We start from the raw sequence: 18,800 nt of genomic DNA, 5'->3' as shown, positions 1-18,800 counted from the left end.
GTAAACTAGAATTTTGTTTTAAAAAAATTAAAATTAAATAAAATGGCTAAATATTACTGAGAAATAATTTAATAAATAATTTTTTAAAATTGTTTTGCGAGTTTCAAATTTTGATGTGAAAAAAAAACAAATATGTGCAATGTAATTTTTGAATTTTTGAAGTGACTGTTATACTAATATTCATTTATTTCGTTTTTTTATTTACAATTTTTTTAATGGTTTTATTTTGTATATTGTGATTGTTTTCTATCAATTATGATTTAAAAAAAACAGGGAATACTACTCCACTTTTAATAAAACTTATTAACAAAAATTAAGAAACTTGTTGAAAACAACACAAACAAGTACCGACAAATTATGAGTGTTTAAAAAAGAAGAAATTGACTTTGCTAACAAACGTTTGACCACACCGGTAAACAAGTGAGCCCCCTCCACACTCTCTTATTTTTTCTTCAGAGAGATGGAAAATGATGATAGAGAGAGTGCGCTCAGTGGAGAGTGCAGACAGAGGAGGTCGTCTTTATAATGAGCGTCTTTGCAGATGTTTTTAGGGTCGTGGTGTACAGATATTACGTATTCATATATTCATAAGATAAATTATTGTTTTGTTTTGAAAGAGTGCAAGATATGATACATTTGGTGACAATACAAAAAACATAACAACTAAAAAAATTTAACTTTAATTTTCCTGAGAATGAAATTAATAACAATAATTTGATAATTTGAAATTTTTCCAGCAGTTTATTTTTGATGCATATTTTAAGATACAACAAGAAATATCAACAATTATTGTTTAAAGGATTTGCTGAATGTAAACTATTGCGTTGAAAATAGATAATAACCGATCAGAAAACACTTTCCAAAATCGATTTTTTTCTAATTGGGTAAGAATGCGACATGAATCAAAACAATGTCAAAAAAAGGAAAGCGAGGTGAAAATTGGAGAACTAAGGGCGTATGCCATTTTGTTGTTGAAATTGGCTCTGCCATTTCTTTTGCCCCCTCCAGTGGCAGAAACACATGCGACCACAGCCTACTTTTCTCTCTCCTATCGCCTTTTCTCTTTTCCTTTCGTCTTTGCGTTTCTCGCGACACATAACAAAGAACGAAATAGATGTACAACAAGCCGCCATAGCTCAGTCGGTTAGAGCGTGGGTCTAATAAGCCCAAGGTCGCAGGTTCGACCCCTGCTGGCGGCAAACTTTTTATTGTTTGTATGAAATTTTATGCACTTTTGATTGTTTAAGTGAGAAAAATAAATTAACAAATTGTCTAAAAATATGTACTCAGTCTTTGAACTAGATATTAAGAATCACGAGAAACTAACTAAATTAATAAAAAAACAAGAGTGACAACCTCATAAATTGTGACGCTTCTTATCAAAAGTGTTATCACGAATGATTTTATTTTCTGTACTTAAACATCAGAACTTTACCCGATCTATACTAGGCAAATTTTGTCAAGAACCTATCAAAACGGAAATCTTAATAATACAAAACTTGGTATTTTTACAAAACTGGTGGAAATTCGTTTTTTTTGGTGTTAATAGGTGTTAAAACGCTTGGACAAAAAAAAGGGTCATGATGCACTTCGAAAAGGAAAAGATAAAACCGATTGAACACTTCGAAAGTTTGACAGACAAACCGATAACTGAAGTAGAGTCGATTTATGGTTTTTATATTCCAGCCATCTACCATTATCAAACAAAGTAGATTGTTTTTAAAACTCGACCAGAAATGAAACCGTTTCAAAAATGTTCTAAAGTGCTTATTTCCGGACATCGTACGATATCAAACATCGTACATCTATCTAGAGAATGGTTCCACTTGTTTGCGAATTTTATGTACTATTATGTACTTTAACCTTTTTTCTGAGGCTAGAATTTTTGATTTGTAAAATATCACGTTTGTTTAAGTTTTTTCTGAAATAAAGCGCTATGCCGCTTTACATATCTATACATATCTCCAGGATCGCAACATTCAATGGAGCCTGCTCAGAAATCAGTGGCCTACGTGGAGCTTTACGTTCTCGAAATTGTCTTAGTGATGCGATAATCGAAGCGCTTCTCTTTAATCAAAATTATTTCATTAGATTAGCTGTATCCAAAGCTTCGATTATCAAACCGGAAATTTGAACGGAAGTCAGGGGTCCGACAAACTGCCACTTCTGCCACACTCACCTACTTACGACTCTCAACTACCGTAGTAAATAGAGAGCACCAACGTCGCCGCTGAATGGAGCAATTCATCGAGCCGTCTCGAAGCGCCCGCCCTCCAAATGGGGATTTGGTTTTCGGGCTGCGTGGAGCTTTATTCATTGCACTACAGCGCAATGTATCCAGCAACGTTGAGTAAGTTATTTTATGTTCATGCCTCACAGAATTAGAGACGAGCCATAGCGCCGGCGCAAATCTATTATGGCACGTCGTCTGACAGGATGTGATTATTGTTAGGATGCATTTAGATGGGCCGCCTAGGGTACGAGCACAAAGGAACGGAAACAGGCGCTCCCGCACCTTATTTCCTGGCCGCATGCGCCCCCATGGATGGAGCCTCAGTTCTTCCGAAGTCGATCTCCGGAAACACTAGCGATTCTTTTTTCGTTGCCATTTTGTTTTTGTTTGTTTATTCGCGAAAAACTGTTTATAAAAAGTGTGATAAACAGCGCCAACTAGAAAGTCAATTTATTTGTTAATGAATTCAAATGGTGTCGAATAGCGTCTAAAATTTGAATTTCTGTTACCAAATTTCTGTTGCAATAGTACATATCCAATTTAGACTGACGTGAACATTTATTTGTTCTAAAATGCATTTCAATAACAAAATTTAGAGACGTGCATCTATAAAGGGATTCAGTATTTTTCTTTTTATTTTTGAATTCCCTGTATTGTGGGTATTATTTTCTTCAGCAGACATTGTGTATTATTAGTATCACCTTTTTCATTTTTTGAAATCTGAACGTTTGGAAACATTTTTTATAATCACAATTTTTAACAATGGAAACAAATTGCGATCGTGATGTCCCTTAAAAATCAGCATTCAGTATAATTACAGTTGTTCGAATCGCACGAAACACCTCTGATAAACTATGTAATATTGAAAAAAAAAAACTGTAAATTCGCGCAGATTTTTAATATCCGATTTTACAGTTTGGAAACCAATATTTTCGAAACTATCGCTCAAGTTTAATAATGTTTTTTCTTATCTTATTTTTGTGTTCTATAACACGATTGTGAGGATCACAACGCCCTCTTCAAAATTTCTCGGTGTTTTCACGACCTCTGCCCACGCGATTCATTTGAAATCATAATTCTTCAATCTTCAAAACTAACATTTTGAATGATAAACTAAAAACATTTGGTTTTCATCCGTTATCACCTAGACCGCCGCTCTCCATGGTTACCCGGTATACGGTGCCAAGAGGAAATTGACCAATTTCCAGCGGATAGGAGTTGAAAATGAGAAAATACATGCTTCTCTAAACTCTCCATTTATCCTATTCCGCCAGTTAGCTTGGAGTTTTAAATTCACTATGTACTCTGTTTCGGATGAGCTGAGAGATTTCCAAAATATTCTTTATCCAATTTCAACGATTGATAAATATGGTTAATGTTTACCAAATTATAACTTAGGGTAGTTCTGTAATTAATAAAATACTAGCTTCTTTCAGACAACTACAACAATGTATGTCAAACAACTTCCTCGACACAATGGGATACTCCACTTGCTAACAATCCGGACACCACACGGCTAGCCGACGGTCAGTTGATGAGCAGAAAAATGCTCTTTTATATTAGCATATGTTAATTCTCAATTATCTCCCATTTTCTAAGCTAATATATTTTCTTTTTTTCCTTAAGATTTTTGTAAACCTTAATAACCCACCACGATACGTTCGCCAATACTCAAGACCACAGTCACAGAGTTATGGCAAATGTCTGAAAAATGCTAAATGATGTGTGAGACGTCTATTGAAGCATGCTCGAATAGAGCAGTCATGCTGGGTGTCTTTATGAACAACCCAGGTTATTTGCCGAAAGCACAGATTTTCTTAGAAAATGGGAACAAAACGCGAAAAGAATAGAGAATAAAGAAGGTAGTAGAAATGGTCTTCGAATTTTGTTAAAAACTTCCAAAAAAGAATTTTTAGCTATTTAGGTGTTTAGCAATTGTTGGCATTATGATTTTTTTTTAATAGAAAACATTTTATGTTTTGGCAAACTCCAATTTATACCGATCGACAATTATTAATACTGTCATGATTGAATTTTAAAATTTTCGAAAATGTGATTTAGTTTGAAAATTTCGGGAAATTCTATTAATCAATAATTTTGCCAAATAAACCTATCTAAAAGCCTAAGCAGAAATCTAAGAAAATCTAAACATGATCAACCTTTTTTTAAATTTAAGTCAAAATTTTAGAAAATAAAATTTGTTCTATGTCAATGCTAAATACTTTAAACACAATTTTTTCTTTTTGTTTGATAACTTGCTTGCAACGAGCAAAATTAACTAAACGTTAAAAAATTGTTTTTAATTGTTTAAAATCAGTACTATAATATATTGCTAAACGTGGGAAAAGCTGGGGGTAAGCCTATCATAGTTTTGAAAGTCCGACAAGATGCTTGAAATTTCTCATAAAATTCAGATTAGAAAAAATTCTGACTGACTATTTTGCATAGTCGAAATTCTACTGGAGTGTTTCATTACGATATTTGACTATTTTAGACAATTGCGAGTGTATTTAGACTCAGTTTTCACCTATCATAATTCGGACAAAATGCGTGAAATTGCTTATAAAATTCAGATTTCTAGAAAATTTCTGACTGAAACTTTTTCAAAATCTGAACTTACTGGACTGAAGTTTTTTATTATGATATTTGACAATTTTAGACCATTATTCGTGTATCTTGATTAAATCCTCGCCGACGATATTCCACTTTCAAACCAATGTTGAATATTTTAAACAGAGCGTCCTTCAAGAAAAAGTATGAGGACTTTAGGTTAACTTCAAGAGTTATGACATTTTTTTAACTCATGTTAATTGTTAACTTTTAAGTTCAGTTTTTAAATGTAATGTTTCCGTAATCTGTTATTTAACTTGAATCCCACATAATTCATACAATTGAACAACACCCTCTCCCTCATTCGTAAACAAACAATTCATTTGTTTCTTGAAATCAACATTTCCAGGATGTATGCAATACGCGAGTGCTCTTTCACGAATTCCATCATCCAACAGCACGAGTGCATCCAAAGGTCCTATGGCGATTGCATTATCAGCAACTGGGACTGGTCAAATTCAACTGTGGCAGTTTTTGTTGGAGCTTCTCGCTGACGCCGTCAATGCACACTGCATTGCTTGGGAAGGTAGCAACGGGGAGTTCAAATTGGTTGACCCAGACGAGGTCGCCAGGAAATGGGGAGAGCGGAAGAGGTGAGAATGTCGGCGGGCTTTGAACTTTCAACATTAATTGAATTTGCAGTAAGCCGAATATGAACTACGATAAGTTGAGCAGAGCACTCCGGTATTATTATGACAAGAATATTATGACAAAGGTAAAGATATTATTAGAGTATTAATGAAACTTCTTTTGCCACAAAAGTTCAAAAGTGAAAAATATATTTGAATTTTTTTGTTTTGAGTAACTTCTTAAATTTTTCAAACTGATGAGTTAAATCTTGAAGGTGGAGTAGCGCCAGTGGGAAAATTATAAAAAACTATTTTTATTGTGCAACAGAAGTCATGGTGAAATTTAAAAAAAAAGATTGGAAACATTTTTATTAACAGTCCAAAAGTGGCAATTACTGAGTTTTTGAAACCCTTGTTTTTAAAGAAAACTATAACAATGTAGCATGTTGGAGTTCCTACAGTGTTTGAATAATAATTAATAAATCATAAGTCAACCATAAAATCTTACAAAAACTTTTTTGTAATCAAGGACTTCCAAAAAGGTGGCAAAAACTGAGTAATTATCAATTTTCGAAACAAAAATAATTAATTTTCCAATTTATAAATTGGGTTTTTATACCAAAATGAGAATGTTTGAGCTTTTCTTGAAAACATTTGCAGCTCACTCCTGCATCGTCACTAATACATATAGGAAATAGGAATGTAACACGTAGTTATGGTTAAGAGTAGTGTATATAGTCAAATTTTTTTATTGCTTTACGAGACTCAAAATTGTCTAAAAATACCGCATTTCGTAATGAAACTTCTCGAAAACGTCTCAAAAAATAAGTTATGGCTGCTGAAAAATTGCCCTGAAAGTAGTTATAACTTGAAATTTGACCGACAATGTGGCAGCATCCTATTAATTTTAGTTACCGTTATTTTTATAATTTTGCATGCAATACTTGTTTTTGACTGTGTAAACGTTCTAGATTAAAAAAAAATGGTAGGTCATAATATTTTCCACTCACAAGAGTTCGAATATTTCCGAACTCTTGTGAGTATAACTTACGTTAAAATCGTGAAGAAGTTACCAAAATTGTTCATAATAGGCCAGGCAAAAAAATTAGTGCAAGACTATTAGAGGTTGTAATACTAATATAGGGAATAGAGTAATCCATTGAATGAATCATTACTCAAATTATTACATACACAACTAAATATCTTAATTTTTCAGGTACAAGGAAAGCGTTACGCGTATAAGTTCGATTTCCAAGGACTTGCTCAAGCTTGTCAGAGTGCAATTTTGACAAATGGTGGAAACCCCAACGGAGATCTGTCATCAACTGTTCATTCACTATCACCATACACAAATCGTAAGCTTTATCATTCTCAAGACCTTGAAATGTTTTATTCATTTTTTTTGAGAAGTGCTTCCAATTGGTGTGACCAGCCGATTATCGACTTCAATGTCTTCATATCATTCAATACTTTCCTCAACTTCGTCTACCTCTTCCAATCAGATAATTCCACCATCGGTAATTCAGAGATTTCCATGCAATGATTTTAAATTTTAAATTTTCAGACTGCGACATACTGGTCGACTCCTCAATCATCGCTTACATACACCGGAATGCCGTCATCGTATTAAACGCGGTCTGTATTTGAAGTACATATTTTGAGAAAAAAAAAAGTAACCATAATATTTATACCTTATTTGTCTATACTCATTATTTTTGTATCAAAATTACTTTATAAATGACAAATTATTTTTATACTATATTTTTATATTTTCCATGAAAAAAACACTTAAAGTATAACATCGCGATGTGATCGAAAAAAAACTATTTTTTCGAACAACATTGCAAAAATAAAAACCAGTTGGCGTAGATTCCGCACACGCAACTTTAATTGGTTTTGACAGTCGCTTCGATAATACATACGTGATTGAAAATGGTACAGTCTATCTCTTTTTTGTTGATAGTTTTTGATTGGTGCGCAGCGCACGTAAAGATGTGAATTATCAACAAATTAGTCTTTAGGTCAAAAGTGTGTTTATTGGCTTGGTTTTGAAAAAAATTGTTTCAGCATGACTGGAGAAAATTACTGAAGAGAATATGTAAGGTGTAGACGCCACGACAAAAAGTTTCGAATTTCATCTCGTGTTCCATCGGGTCAGAATGTTTGTTTTGAAATGACTTGAAACACAAAATATAACCAAAAATGATGTATATTCCTGGAAAATGTCGAAATACTTGGGTTTTTTTCATTATTTCTAAAGATCAAATAAAAAGAAGCAATATTTTATAATGGGTATAATATTTTCAGGCTCGTTTTAGATCATACATTGCATGAAAAAGGGAAAATACTAGGCTGCATGTTAAAGTTTAGACAAGATTTTAAGAAATAACCTTAACACAATTTGAGTGCACATTCTATACAAAAACAGTTTTTAGTCCGATTTGCAGCGAACGGAAATACAGGTCAGCGATGGACCACTAATTAAAAGGCTTTTCTAAATGTTAATTACTTCGGTCTAAAAGTTTCTTGTCAAAAGCAGTACTTTTGTTAGAAAGGCCTAGTGGGCCCATCCACCCATTTGAGGCTAGAACTCTGCGATCAGCAACTCAAATGACTAGGCCTACTTACCTACAAGCATAATTTCGGGTCAATGCAATAGTAGAACTTCATAGATTTGTCGCCTGCCTGTTTCTGCCTACTACTGCCTACTTCTGCCTACACCCAAGCTTGTTGAAATACTGAAACGTGTTACTAGGATGCACTCAGGTTTGTTCCACAAATATCTCGTTTTCTTATTGATGTTTTGGAAATTGAATTCTTGTCGTTCTAAATTAAACTTGGAAAATATACCAAAATATCCTTCTTCATTTTGAAAACAAGTGTCAAAAACTCAAGGTAGCCGCTAATGAGGGGTTACCGTTGCTATGTAATTCTAATATGTCTTTCATCAATTTTCGTCCCATTTTTATGTTTTTTCTGTCGCTTATCTCGTTTTGTTTTGTTTTTTTTTCCTTTTTTTGCTTCAACTGATCCTTGTCCTTTCTATCAATCAGCCACAGATAATTGGCCAAAACTCAATTTTGATACCGTAAACGAAAGAACGGGAGAGAGAAAAGGAAAGAAAGAGCGTCAATGAGAAGAACAGTTGTGTATTTCTCAAGGATGTTTTTATCATTTATCAACAAAATGAAGATACGTGAATGAGGGGACTGTATTCGAAATGTTGTGGGGGCCTATCTCGGGGCGTGTCTCGATTTCGGTCTCGGTGTCTGATGGCGGGGGCACGACGCTGTTAGGCACGACGAAGGCTGCCCGGTGCGTCTCCTCCTCTTTTTTGTGACTAACAAGGGGGTCCTGCTGGTAGTGTCGTCGTTTGTTTCTCGTTTCTCTTTGCGCCGCCCGCATTCTCGTCTTCGAATCAAACACGCGTACTTTCATACAACACACACACACGGTGCGACCAGCCATCAACTCTCTTTCGGTGTCCTCCTCCCCCACCGCCAACAAGCGATTGCCTGACTGAGACTCGCCTGTATTCTGCCAAACAAACATGGGCGCCTGCTGCTCTTCAAAGAAGAAGAATCAGGTATGTTCTACACCGCTTCCACAATTCTTCCTTCCTTCGAAATTCGAAAAATGTTTCCATTGATAAGCTTCTTATCATTGTCAATTTCTCACTTTCCCTTTGTATTACTAAAACGTCATTCTTCTTGGAGAACACTGCACAAAACCAAAATGGGAAACTAAAAAAAGATGACAAATTTGAGCGTGCACTTTCTCCAACTTTTACATTTTTGTGCATGTTAACAGAACCCCTTCTCAAATCGCCACAACTTTTCTTTTCGAAAAACCGAAACAAAAAAAACTTGAGAAGGAAAAAATAATCGCAATGCAAACATATCTTGCGAGTTAGAATATTTTTGACTCACGGTTTTGTAAGGAAAACTATAAAAAATTTTCAGTCCAATATCATGTAAAGCAAACGGTAAACAAAACGTCATATTTGATTTTTTTTTCACCGAAACACAACATTTCAGTTTCCCTATGATTCACGATGTTCCTTTTTTGAATGTTAGAAAAAAAAATCATAAAGTTGCATGGAACATTGAAAAATTATAACCTTTTTCGTTTCACTTTAAAAAAATTTTAAATTTCCGGTTCACAACGGAACGCCGCGATGGGTAGTGTAAAAACGAAAGACGATAATTTTGGGTTTTTGTAGTGCTTTTTTCTGATTGATTGCTTCTTGTTTACAACACTATTTTAACAATAGGAACTAATTCGCGCAGATACAAACAGACATGCCACCAATAGAGATCACTTTGCAAAACAAATAATCTAGCTATTTTCTGTTAATTGCCACAAATAATCAACAGAACCTGATTTTTTGTTGTTGACCTATCCGTTTTTATCGTTTATCTGACTTTTGGTGTATTTCTTTTTACTTAAAAAAAAATATAAAAGCATAGTTCGTTCATTGATAACCAGGAACTTTGTCGAACTGTTTCTTCTTATAATTTTTAGACAGCGTGTAGGAAGTGTAAGAATTGCAAAATTTGAAATGTTTCATTTTTGTGGGAACCTATAAAAGTCGAAAAAACAAGCAGGCAGGTAGTTTGCTAAGCAAACATTGAATGAAAAGAAGAAAAGGAGAATATGAATACTTAAGTAAAAATAGCTGGCGCTTTTCTTTTGCAGGGAGAAGTTGGAGAGATTCGAGAGGATGATTTGAAGGGAATTTTTAGAGAGTTCGATCTCAACGGAGATGGATACATTCAAAGGGTATGAATAATCTGGAAAATCAGACAATTTAAAAAAAAGTTTGTGTTTATTTTAGGAAGAACTGCGCGCTGTCATGCAAAAAATGGGACAGTCTCCAACGGAAGACGAGCTCGACGCAATGTTCCAGGCCGCTGACAAGGATTGTGATGGAAATATTGATTTCCAAGGTAAGCAGCATAACAGAACTGAGAAACATTTTATTGCAATAATTAGGGCTTTCATGCAGGCGCCAAAATGCTTGCCTCACGCCGCGAGCCACGCCTTCTGTGTTGTGTGACGCAGAACCCGGAAGCTGTCGGCCGCCAGAAAACACTATTTTCACAATGTGCTGCAAACACCAAGCCTTTGATTTCACGCCAGAATTCAGAATTGAGGCGATGGGCGTGAGGCGGGCAGGTTTGATGCAGGCCCTGAAATCGTGCCTGTCTTCCATGGAATGAGAAAAGTTCTGGTAAATTGTTACAAAACACATTGATGTGACAAAAAAGTGACAATTACTGAGTTTTTGCCACTTTTTGAGATAAATATAGCACTGTCGCATGTTCGAACCAATACAGTGTCTGAATATTAACATTTGAAGTATAAGTAGGCCATAAAATCCGAATGAATTTTTTTCGATCCACGGCTACAAAAAATTTGGGAAAAAACCAGTTTTCACGGCTTTTTGAGTCGAAATAAAAACATTAAAAACATATTTTGAAAAGTTTTACTAGGTTATTTGGTCACTTTAATACCATAGGAGTGGTTTTTAACAATTTCCTTACTGACGCTACTCCACCTTTAAAGCAGTGTTTTTTATTTGGAAATACTTATTAGGCTAATTTCACGCCAACTTTTAATTTCACTAATAAAATACTTTACTTTCTATTTTCAGAATTCCTTGTAATCGCCAAAGCGAACCCACTTTCGCTTTCATTGAAGGCTGTTTTTGAGGAGTTGGATGTTGACGGAGATGGTTACATAACAAGGTAACTTGAAAAACTGCAAAGAAACAACTTTTCGCTTGCCGCAAAAACTTGTAGTACACAAATCTTTGATGACAAAGTTTTAGTATGTGTTGTTCGGAATCGTTCAATTTTTAATTGGTAGTAGAAAGTTAGAGATTTATATGAAGAAGTACGACGTAATTATGTATTTTATTTTTGACTGGAAAAAAACTAAAATGTGATAAATTATGTCAAAAATTTGAAAATTGCCCAAAATATTCATCAATTGGAATGGCAGAAAAATGTACAGTTTTTTTGAATTTCAGCCCAATTTAGTCGTTGTTTTTTTTAAATATTTTTAACCGCTAAAAACAAAGTTTAAAAAAACTTCAGAAAATTTTACAATAAAACACCCCTTTTTTGGCCAACTTTCAGTCAACTTGGACAATAATAAAAAATCGCGACACATCATTTAATTTGGAACAACTACAAAATTAGAAGAAAACGTAAAATTAACTTAATGATTCAACTTCTAATTTAAAAGTTTAAAAAAGTGTTCAAAATTGTTTTTATCTTTGTTAACCCATCAGGTTTTTTTTTGGCAATTTGCAACATTTTTAAATTTTTTGTTCAACCCTGTTTTAAAACTAATAGTGGCATATTACTATGAGAAATACAGTTCACTCTTTTTTTTCAGATCCGAATTACGCACTGCCTTCCAAAGAATGGGGCACTCTCTTTCCGATCAGGATATCAAGGCCATTTATAGGCACGTCGATCAAAATAATGACGGGAAAATCAATTTCCAAGGTGAGCAATTTTAATATATTTATTTATTTATTTTCAATTTTTTCTTCAGAATTCTGCGAGATGATGACCCGGAAAAAGTGAAGAATGATTCGAGACATTGAACAATGAAAAAAATAAAAAAAATAAAAAATACGCCCCCGGTGTTTCTAAAAGTGATAATTCCAAACTTCTAAATTCCAAATTCAAAATTTCAATTCCAAATTTCAATTCTTATATCAACCATATTGCTAACCAACAATTGCTGCTGAATACGACATAGTCATTTTGCTCTTTGCTGAGCAAGCATTTTCGGATAAAACTCCTATCATCTACTTTCAATCCCGATCCAACCCACATTTCTTGTCAACCCAAGCAAATTTACAGTGTGCCTTTTTTTGTCAACTACGAACTTTTAATTTGTTTTTTTTTGTATAGTTTTTCTTTCAATCTTTTCAATATGTAATTTTTTGTGTCTCACATATAATTGGTATAATAATAATTTTCAATGCTTCCAAAATTCACAGTGGATCGATGAATCGTACAGAAAATATGACAAAGAAAAAAAAAAAAAAACGAGCAAATGTCAGGATAAAAACAGATAATTTTATAAGGTAGTGTTTGAGTTACCTAACAAAATCATGAAAGAGATCCCAAAATATGGCAATTTGGCAAACAAGTAATCAGACTCGCGCAAATCGTGGCTCGTGAAGTGGAGCCATTTCTCGCATTGGAAGATGTCGATCAGATTCGTTGTTTTGGAGAAGTGAGTAGGCCGAAATTGCAGCCATGATCAGGGCCAAGCAGGAGATCGCTGTGCCGGCCACGTGGAGGTAGAATGCCATACCTATTACTTGCTGAAAAATGAGAAGTTTGTATAACTAAAATTAGATCAAAATTTTTCACTTTTTGTAATTTATACCATTTTTCTTGTTCTTCTTAAAAATTGCATATTGAAACACATGCAAAAGGACAACACAATAATTCCAAGTTTTGCGGGTTTCGTTAATTAGTACGACAATTTGCAGAAAAATATCGCAGGTAAAACGATTTGAGTAAAAAAAATAATTTTCAAATACTTTTGAAATCGCAAAACTAATAGAGAGGCCATACAAATAGAAGGAACATTGTATCCAGAACATTTTGTTTTTTTCGAAATGTAGATTATTTTTAACCACTCCATAGAATTGGTGAGTTATTGAATCTCTGGAGCAATTTTCTAAGTTTTTTAGAGTATAATTTCCAGTGTCCGGTCATTTTTAAAATTAAAAATTGAAAAACGGCGCGAGCTTGTGGACTTGTAGTGTTCACAAAGCGACCGCTCTGGCGCAAGGTTTCAACGTGAAATTACTAGATACAATGTCAGAAAAATTTCACTTTTGACCAAATTTACTACAGGGTGCCCATTGACTAATTTTTTGATCGAATCACATTTCGCATAATTTGTTTTATGAATCAAAAAGAAAATCAGACTGTACCTCATAAGTTCCAACAAGTCCTTGCACAAATCGACTATCGACTCTATGAGCCGCGAAGAAAAAAATAGCGTCACCACACGTGGCTGTGAAAGCTTAAAAAAAGTATCTATGGGTTTTTTAAAGGTTTAATTATATTACCTGTAAAAGCCACTAGTATAGCATACAACACGGCAAACCCAGAACTGCAAGGAGCACAAATTCCGCACAAGAGAGATAATGCGGCCAGGACAATGGCGCAGAGCATAAATCCTAAGGTGAATTTGTGCCAACCTGAAAAGTTGGCATACATTAAAAAATAAGGAAATTTGTTGTAAACATATACTTTAAAATTGAGTTTTTATTTGTTGTCTTGTAAGATTTTATATTTATCTTTAAAAATATAGTATGCTAATAGAAAAAATGCTTAATTCTTCAACTTTACAGCTTGCTACGAGTTAAAAAAAATCTTTTCTATGTTTACAAAAAATCAGAATTATTTGAATTTTTGGCAATTTTCCAAATCTTTGACCTAAATTTAATAAACACTTTAAAATATTAGCGTGTTTTGTTCAAATATTCAGCCAGTCTCTTTTTTTTTGGGTCTACTTTCAAAAAAACTCTACTCACGCTATTTCATCTCTTCAAATTCATCAAGTTCGAAAAAAAAAAAACAAATTGATTGTAAATGACTGAAAATTTCACAATATGTTTCCTATTCAGAGGTTCATCTTTTCAAATTATTTGAAAGTTTTTTGTAAATTCAATAATTACTGAGTGTTTTTTTAGATATTTCTCAAAAGGTTTTATTCCACAATAATTTTCTACGCGGTTTGCTTTTTAAAAAATAATTTTGAAAGTCAATTTTTTTCCAAGTATATAAACCCTTACCGAAAAATTGATGGTGCTCGCTTTCTCCAGCTGCACTATTCTGATCAATGTCCTCAATATTTTCATCAATGATTTGCGTTGCAGATATGTCAAATTTATATGTGCAATGTAGTGGGAGATCGTCTTTGTTTTGAGATTTTACCAAGTGAAGTTGAGGTCTTGTGCAGTCAAGCCATAAGCCGTGCTGAAATTCAGGATATTTGCTTTAATTTTTATAATTTTTTTTATATAGCTTGAAAACTGTTTACATCATTTTTCGCATGAACTTTACATTCCGATTAATGTGTGATCACTCAGGAAGTTAAAGCACAAAAAACCTTGGCTCTAAAATCATCACAACTTCAGCAGGTGATTTCCATGTTTCAAAACACAAAAGAACTCACATGGTGAGTTGCTCGAAACTCCCGAATGTCCACCACCTGCCAACTTGGTGACATTACACCGCCGGCTTGAAGTCCTAACGCGACAATGAGCAATATTAAAGATGATATGATGACGATTGTTTGAGCACTGGTAGTTTTACGTTCTGACATTGTGGTTGCGTCTGAAACATATTCGATTTTGAGATATTGCATGTTTTAATTAGACTTGCACTTTTATTGCTTCACTTTGACATCTTATATCTCGGTTCAAAGATATATATTTTTCACATGTTTGTTAGTAGTTGGTTTTTTTTTAAAAATCAAAAAGAGCCGAGATGTACACTGCCAATGTTCAGCAAGGGGCGCATATGGCGAAAAAACAGGTTAATGAAAATAAACATTGAAAAAAAACAAAATTATTTAGATCTCACTGTATTCTAGTAAAAATTGAAAATAATAAAATTTTTTATTGTTTAAATCGGGTTTTCTCATTTCGAAACCAGATATAATGGAAAGTGAAAAAAACGTGTGCCCTATTCTCCAATTGTTTTCCAAGTGCAATCTACCTTCAACAACTTCGACAAAATTCCAATCCATTTCAATCAAGCTTACTAGTTAGTTAGAAAAGTAGTAGAGTAGTAGAGGACCCCTTTTCCACAAAAGAGAGCGTAAAAAAGATTCAAATGAAGCTTCTGTTTTCTATTGTTTTATATCCGTGAGAAAACAGAAAACAAGAGAAGAACGAATCTAAAAACAAACGCGAGATAATAGAGGAATCTCTCTCCCCCGCGCCACTTTCCATGTAGTAAGATTAAATGCTGATTTTGGTAGAGTGAATGAATTTAGGATTTGGATAATAAAATGCATAAGAAATTAGATGGAATTAATAAAGGTAAAAGGAATTCAAAATGGAAGTAACTGGGTCGATTAGTCACAAAAGGATGTGGATGTACAGACAGTAGAAGAAATGAATGAAAGCGAAAATGGTTTGCAGATGGAGGGAGAGAAGAGGGAAAAGACCGACAACGTGTTCACACTTATGCTATATACCCCCCTCTAGGGTCTATGTTTTGGAATCGCAATAACACTCGAGTTATTACTGGCCTGCCGTGATGTCCCCGGACCATTGTCTTTTTCATCGCCTCGCAAGCTATTCATAATTCATAAATGAAAATGACAATTATTCCTATTTTCTTGTTCATTTGCTAGACATTTTGATTCTTCTTGTAGAAGTAAGTAAGCTTATAAGGAAGCATGTAAGTAATATTTGTAGCCGGAAAAACAATGAATATGATTTTCATTAAATTTAGATTTATCATAATAGCAGCTGTGTTGTCATGGGAGACAGACACGGCTAACTAAGTAGAGGAAGGGACCAGGTTAATAAGGCGAAGAAGAAGGCAAAGCCGGATTGGGATACGGAAGCTTTACACGAGAGCTCTCCCTAATTGCTCGTGAAGAGGGAAGAGGTTCTATAACCAAACACGCCTTTTCTTACTTGCCTTGATTTCTCTATGCTTCAGAAAAAATGTTAGAAAGAAAAGAAAAAAAAACCCCACAGAGAACAAGCTGAAATTTTGAGTGAAATATGTAAAATGGGAAGTGTATTCTGTGCCTATGCACTAATGTCTGTCAGAAATCACAGAAAAAAGTACTAACATCATTAATCAGGAAATTCTATCAAACTATGTCTGAGTATCAATTTTTAAGAAATCATGTGGTTGAAACGATGTATACTTCGGGATGTTTTTAAAGACTAGCATATCTTAGATTTAGCCCAGTTATGCGGATTAATTTCTTAGCTGGATAATAAAATTTGACACCGTAGCGAGAATTTCTGAAAATTACTATTAGTCCTACAGTACTGCAACCAAATCAGTAATGGATCTGAAATTAAATACCAATTAAGTTTTCTAAAATTCAGCTGAACAGAACTTGTTCAAAAAATGATGTCTCTAACTAATTACTAATTTTTGAATACATAATTTAAACAACAAAAAAAAAAGAAAAAAACAACTATTTTTACGGATCCATCTTATTCCTTCTGAATCCGCAAAAAAACCTATGAAAAACTGTGTCATAATGGAAAATAAACTGTTTGAGAACGGGATTGTATGAAAGATTTTCCGCGCAGCAAAGAAATTTGAATACGAAGCAACAATGAGGACAAAACACCACCACGCGAAACAGCAAATGGCGAATTGACGAAATGGCCTTGGAGGATATCGATCTGGCAGGTCAACTGTACCCCCTCATGTGGCGTAGTTTTACTATGTACAAGGCGTGGACGGCGGAATGCATGAGAGAATCCGTTTTTCGTAATGAACGTTATGGATGAACGGTTGGTTATTAGAAAGGCCCAACATACAGAACGCAAAACTTTAAATAGACGTGTGAGAGACTATTTTTGAAAATGAACCGATTTTGATCGGATTACTGATTTTTTGCAATTTTTAGTACTACACAACTGAGTAGGCGTTAAGTTGAACAATGTGCTTGTCACATGCGTAGGTTGAACTTTTGGAAAAAATCCAAAAGATTGGATTAGTTTTTAAACATTTGTAACATTAATTTGAACATCAAATGTGATTTGCAAACTAGAAACTGTAAAATGAAAAAAAAACATTGTAATAGATATTGAATTAATCTAACGGTTGTGAAATATTATAGAAAAGCTCTGTGTAATGAACTGTAATTTTAAAATGGAGGTTCGACAACGGGGATGTTCTTTATTTTATATGTTGCTAAAATGACCAAAAAACTTTAGTTTTTGAAATGTTTTTATTTGCAGTCAGAAAATGGAAGAAAAAATAAATTTTTACCTGTTTTGGAAATTATTGTTCTAAAATTATTTGTATATTTAATTTATATTTTAATCACTTTTATTAGAGAAAACATGAGGGTTAAGCCCCCCCCCCCCCCCCCCCACCCCACCTTCTTTGGCAATTCAAAAAAACTTCTACTAAAAAGTTTGCAAAATCTACAAAATTTTTCTGTTTTATCACAATATTAAGTAATTTCATACATACAAAAATTTATTCAACCCAGTTTTAAAAATTGGTATATTTACCCGTTGTCTAAAATGACACTAGTTATTTTAGAGTATGAGCTTATTTTTCTGTCTGATCAAATAATTTTTTTGAATAATATTACCAAATGCAAGGGTTTTTTCTCGGAAAATACATTTATTTTTTACTTAAATTTTTAGTTACCTAAATGTTGTATTAGAAAAATAACACGTATTCAGAAAATACTTTAGGTAAGGCAATTTGTGCAAACACCGTGTCACAAAATTAGGACTAACAATATTAGGACTAAATTGTAAAGCGATTTACACACAGACTGGAAATCTTGTTTCTCAGTTTTTGTTTAATAACTCAAATTTAGCTAATCTAAACCAACTACGGTGTCCACCTAATCTCACTTATTCTTGTTTTAGAGCGACATTCAAAAAAAAAAGAAACTCAATAAAAGTAGATACTGTATTTCAAAAATTCAAAAGTTCAAAAATTTTAAGCTTGTTTAACTGGAAAACTGTAAAACTATAAAGAAAACAAACTATTTCGGTATTTGTGTAATGGGTGTATTTCAAAACATGATCAATTGTTTTAAATTTATATTTTAATCAAAATATTATTTTTTTAACATTTTGTTACTTGGGTATTACATGCCCTCATTTTTAGCACTATACTTTTCACAGTAAACTACAATTTTCAAAACTACAAAAATTTGAGAAATGTTTTTTTGAAGCTCTGAGCCAGCAAAAATTGAAGTGAAGTGTTCATGGGAAATACATTGATATATTTCTCTGGCTTGACTTGAAAGTCGACCTATTTTGAAACAATACATATCTTGTTGAAAATCTTAATGCTCTGACGTGAACAAATAAGTGTAATTACTCAAAGAAGCTTCAGATGCTTTCTTATCTCATCTTCTATTCTTGTTCCTTTTGTGGTTTAGAAAAAAAGTACTCTTTGTTCGAGCACAACATAACATGTTTTCATCAACAGTAATTATTCTACTACATATGTATTTAATTAAAAAATAAACTCACCATTTTCTGTATCCGTTTTCGTTGAGTAGAACTGATTGAATCGGAGAAAAGAAGGCATTCTAAAATTTCGAAATTAGTTAAAACCTTGATTCATAAATACGTATATACATAAAGCTATTATCAAAAAAGAAAG

General features: G+C 33.5%; 3 protein-coding genes and 4 non-coding genes across 9 annotated transcripts; 3 read left to right on the top strand and 4 right to left on the bottom strand.

Moving 5' to 3' along the window:
• Positions 1 to 1,119: 1,119 nt before the first annotated feature.
• On the bottom strand, positions 1,120 to 1,214 carry C42D8.14. Its single transcript, NR_070981.1, has one exon. It is a non-coding gene; the product is annotated as an Unclassified non-coding RNA C42D8.14 (non-coding RNA).
• C42D8.t1 lies at positions 1,126 to 1,199 on the top strand. Its single transcript has one exon. It is a non-coding gene; the product is annotated as a tRNA-Ile (tRNA).
• A 970-nt stretch (positions 1,215 to 2,184) lies between the features above and the next one.
• Positions 2,185 to 2,310, bottom strand: C42D8.10. Its single transcript, NR_070980.1, has one exon. It is a non-coding gene; the product is annotated as an Unclassified non-coding RNA C42D8.10 (non-coding RNA).
• On the top strand, positions 2,295 to 7,164 carry ets-5 (the record flags this gene model as incomplete). Of its 2 annotated transcripts, none has more annotated exons than NM_001383573.1 (7): positions 2,295 to 2,350; positions 3,670 to 3,759; positions 5,193 to 5,436; positions 5,486 to 5,558; positions 6,629 to 6,767; positions 6,820 to 6,929; positions 6,977 to 7,164. In NM_001383573.1, 5 exons carry the CDS (start codon positions 5,198 to 5,200, stop codon positions 7,040 to 7,042), a joined length of 627 nt encoding a protein of 208 aa, NP_001370489.1. The 2 variants fall into 2 exon arrangements, with proteins under 2 accessions (NP_001370489.1, NP_001263956.1); NM_001277027.4 differs by having other exon boundaries at positions 2,332 to 2,350; positions 6,977 to 7,042.
• On the bottom strand, positions 2,452 to 2,598 carry C42D8.12. The gene has a single exon (NR_070979.1). It is a non-coding gene; the product is annotated as an Unclassified non-coding RNA C42D8.12 (non-coding RNA).
• A 1,695-nt stretch (positions 7,165 to 8,859) lies between the features above and the next one.
• Positions 8,860 to 12,422, top strand: cal-5 (EF-hand domain-containing protein). The gene is made up of 6 exons (NM_076463.10): positions 8,860 to 8,998; positions 10,111 to 10,194; positions 10,250 to 10,361; positions 11,069 to 11,162; positions 11,818 to 11,930; positions 11,980 to 12,422. The coding sequence occupies exons 1-6, from the start codon at positions 8,963 to 8,965 to the stop codon at positions 12,009 to 12,011; spliced, it is 471 nt and encodes a 156-aa protein (NP_508864.2). The 5' UTR covers positions 8,860 to 8,962; the 3' UTR covers positions 12,012 to 12,422.
• On the bottom strand, positions 12,374 to 18,725 carry clc-7 (Clc-like protein; the record flags this gene model as incomplete). Of its 2 annotated transcripts, NM_001383572.2 has the most annotated exons (6): positions 12,405 to 12,763; positions 13,385 to 13,476; positions 13,523 to 13,654; positions 14,252 to 14,435; positions 14,635 to 14,795; positions 18,668 to 18,725. In NM_001383572.2, 6 exons carry the CDS (start codon positions 18,723 to 18,725, stop codon positions 12,590 to 12,592), a joined length of 801 nt encoding a protein of 266 aa, NP_001370488.2. In that variant the 3' UTR covers positions 12,405 to 12,589. The 2 variants fall into 2 exon arrangements, with proteins under 2 accessions (NP_001382285.1, NP_001370488.2); NM_001395348.1 differs by lacking the exon at positions 18,668 to 18,725 and having other exon boundaries at positions 12,374 to 12,763; positions 14,635 to 14,793.
• Between the last annotated feature and the right edge of the window lie 75 nt (positions 18,726 to 18,800).

This window comes from Caenorhabditis elegans, chromosome X (assembly GCF_000002985.6).
Source record: "Caenorhabditis elegans chromosome X".
Classification (NCBI taxonomy): Eukaryota; Metazoa; Nematoda; class Chromadorea; order Rhabditida; family Rhabditidae; genus Caenorhabditis; species Caenorhabditis elegans.
The sequence above is the reverse complement of the archived record's forward strand: the minus strand, read 5'-3'. Positions and strand labels throughout refer to the sequence as shown.

What these genes read in the sequence shown, in the direction of transcription:
- cal-5 (NM_076463.10), top strand. Translation starts at nt 8,963, where the DNA reads ATGGGCGCCTGCTGCTCTTCAAAGAAGAAGAATCAG. An exon ending in CTTCAAAGAAGAAGAATCAG is followed by an intron (nt 8,999 to 10,110) that starts GTATGTTCTACA and finishes TTTCTTTTGCAG; the next exon opens with GGAGAAGTTGGAGAGATTCG. An exon ending in CGGGAAAATCAATTTCCAAG is followed by an intron (nt 11,931 to 11,979) that starts GTGAGCAATTTT and finishes TTTTTTCTTCAG; the next exon opens with AATTCTGCGAGATGATGACC.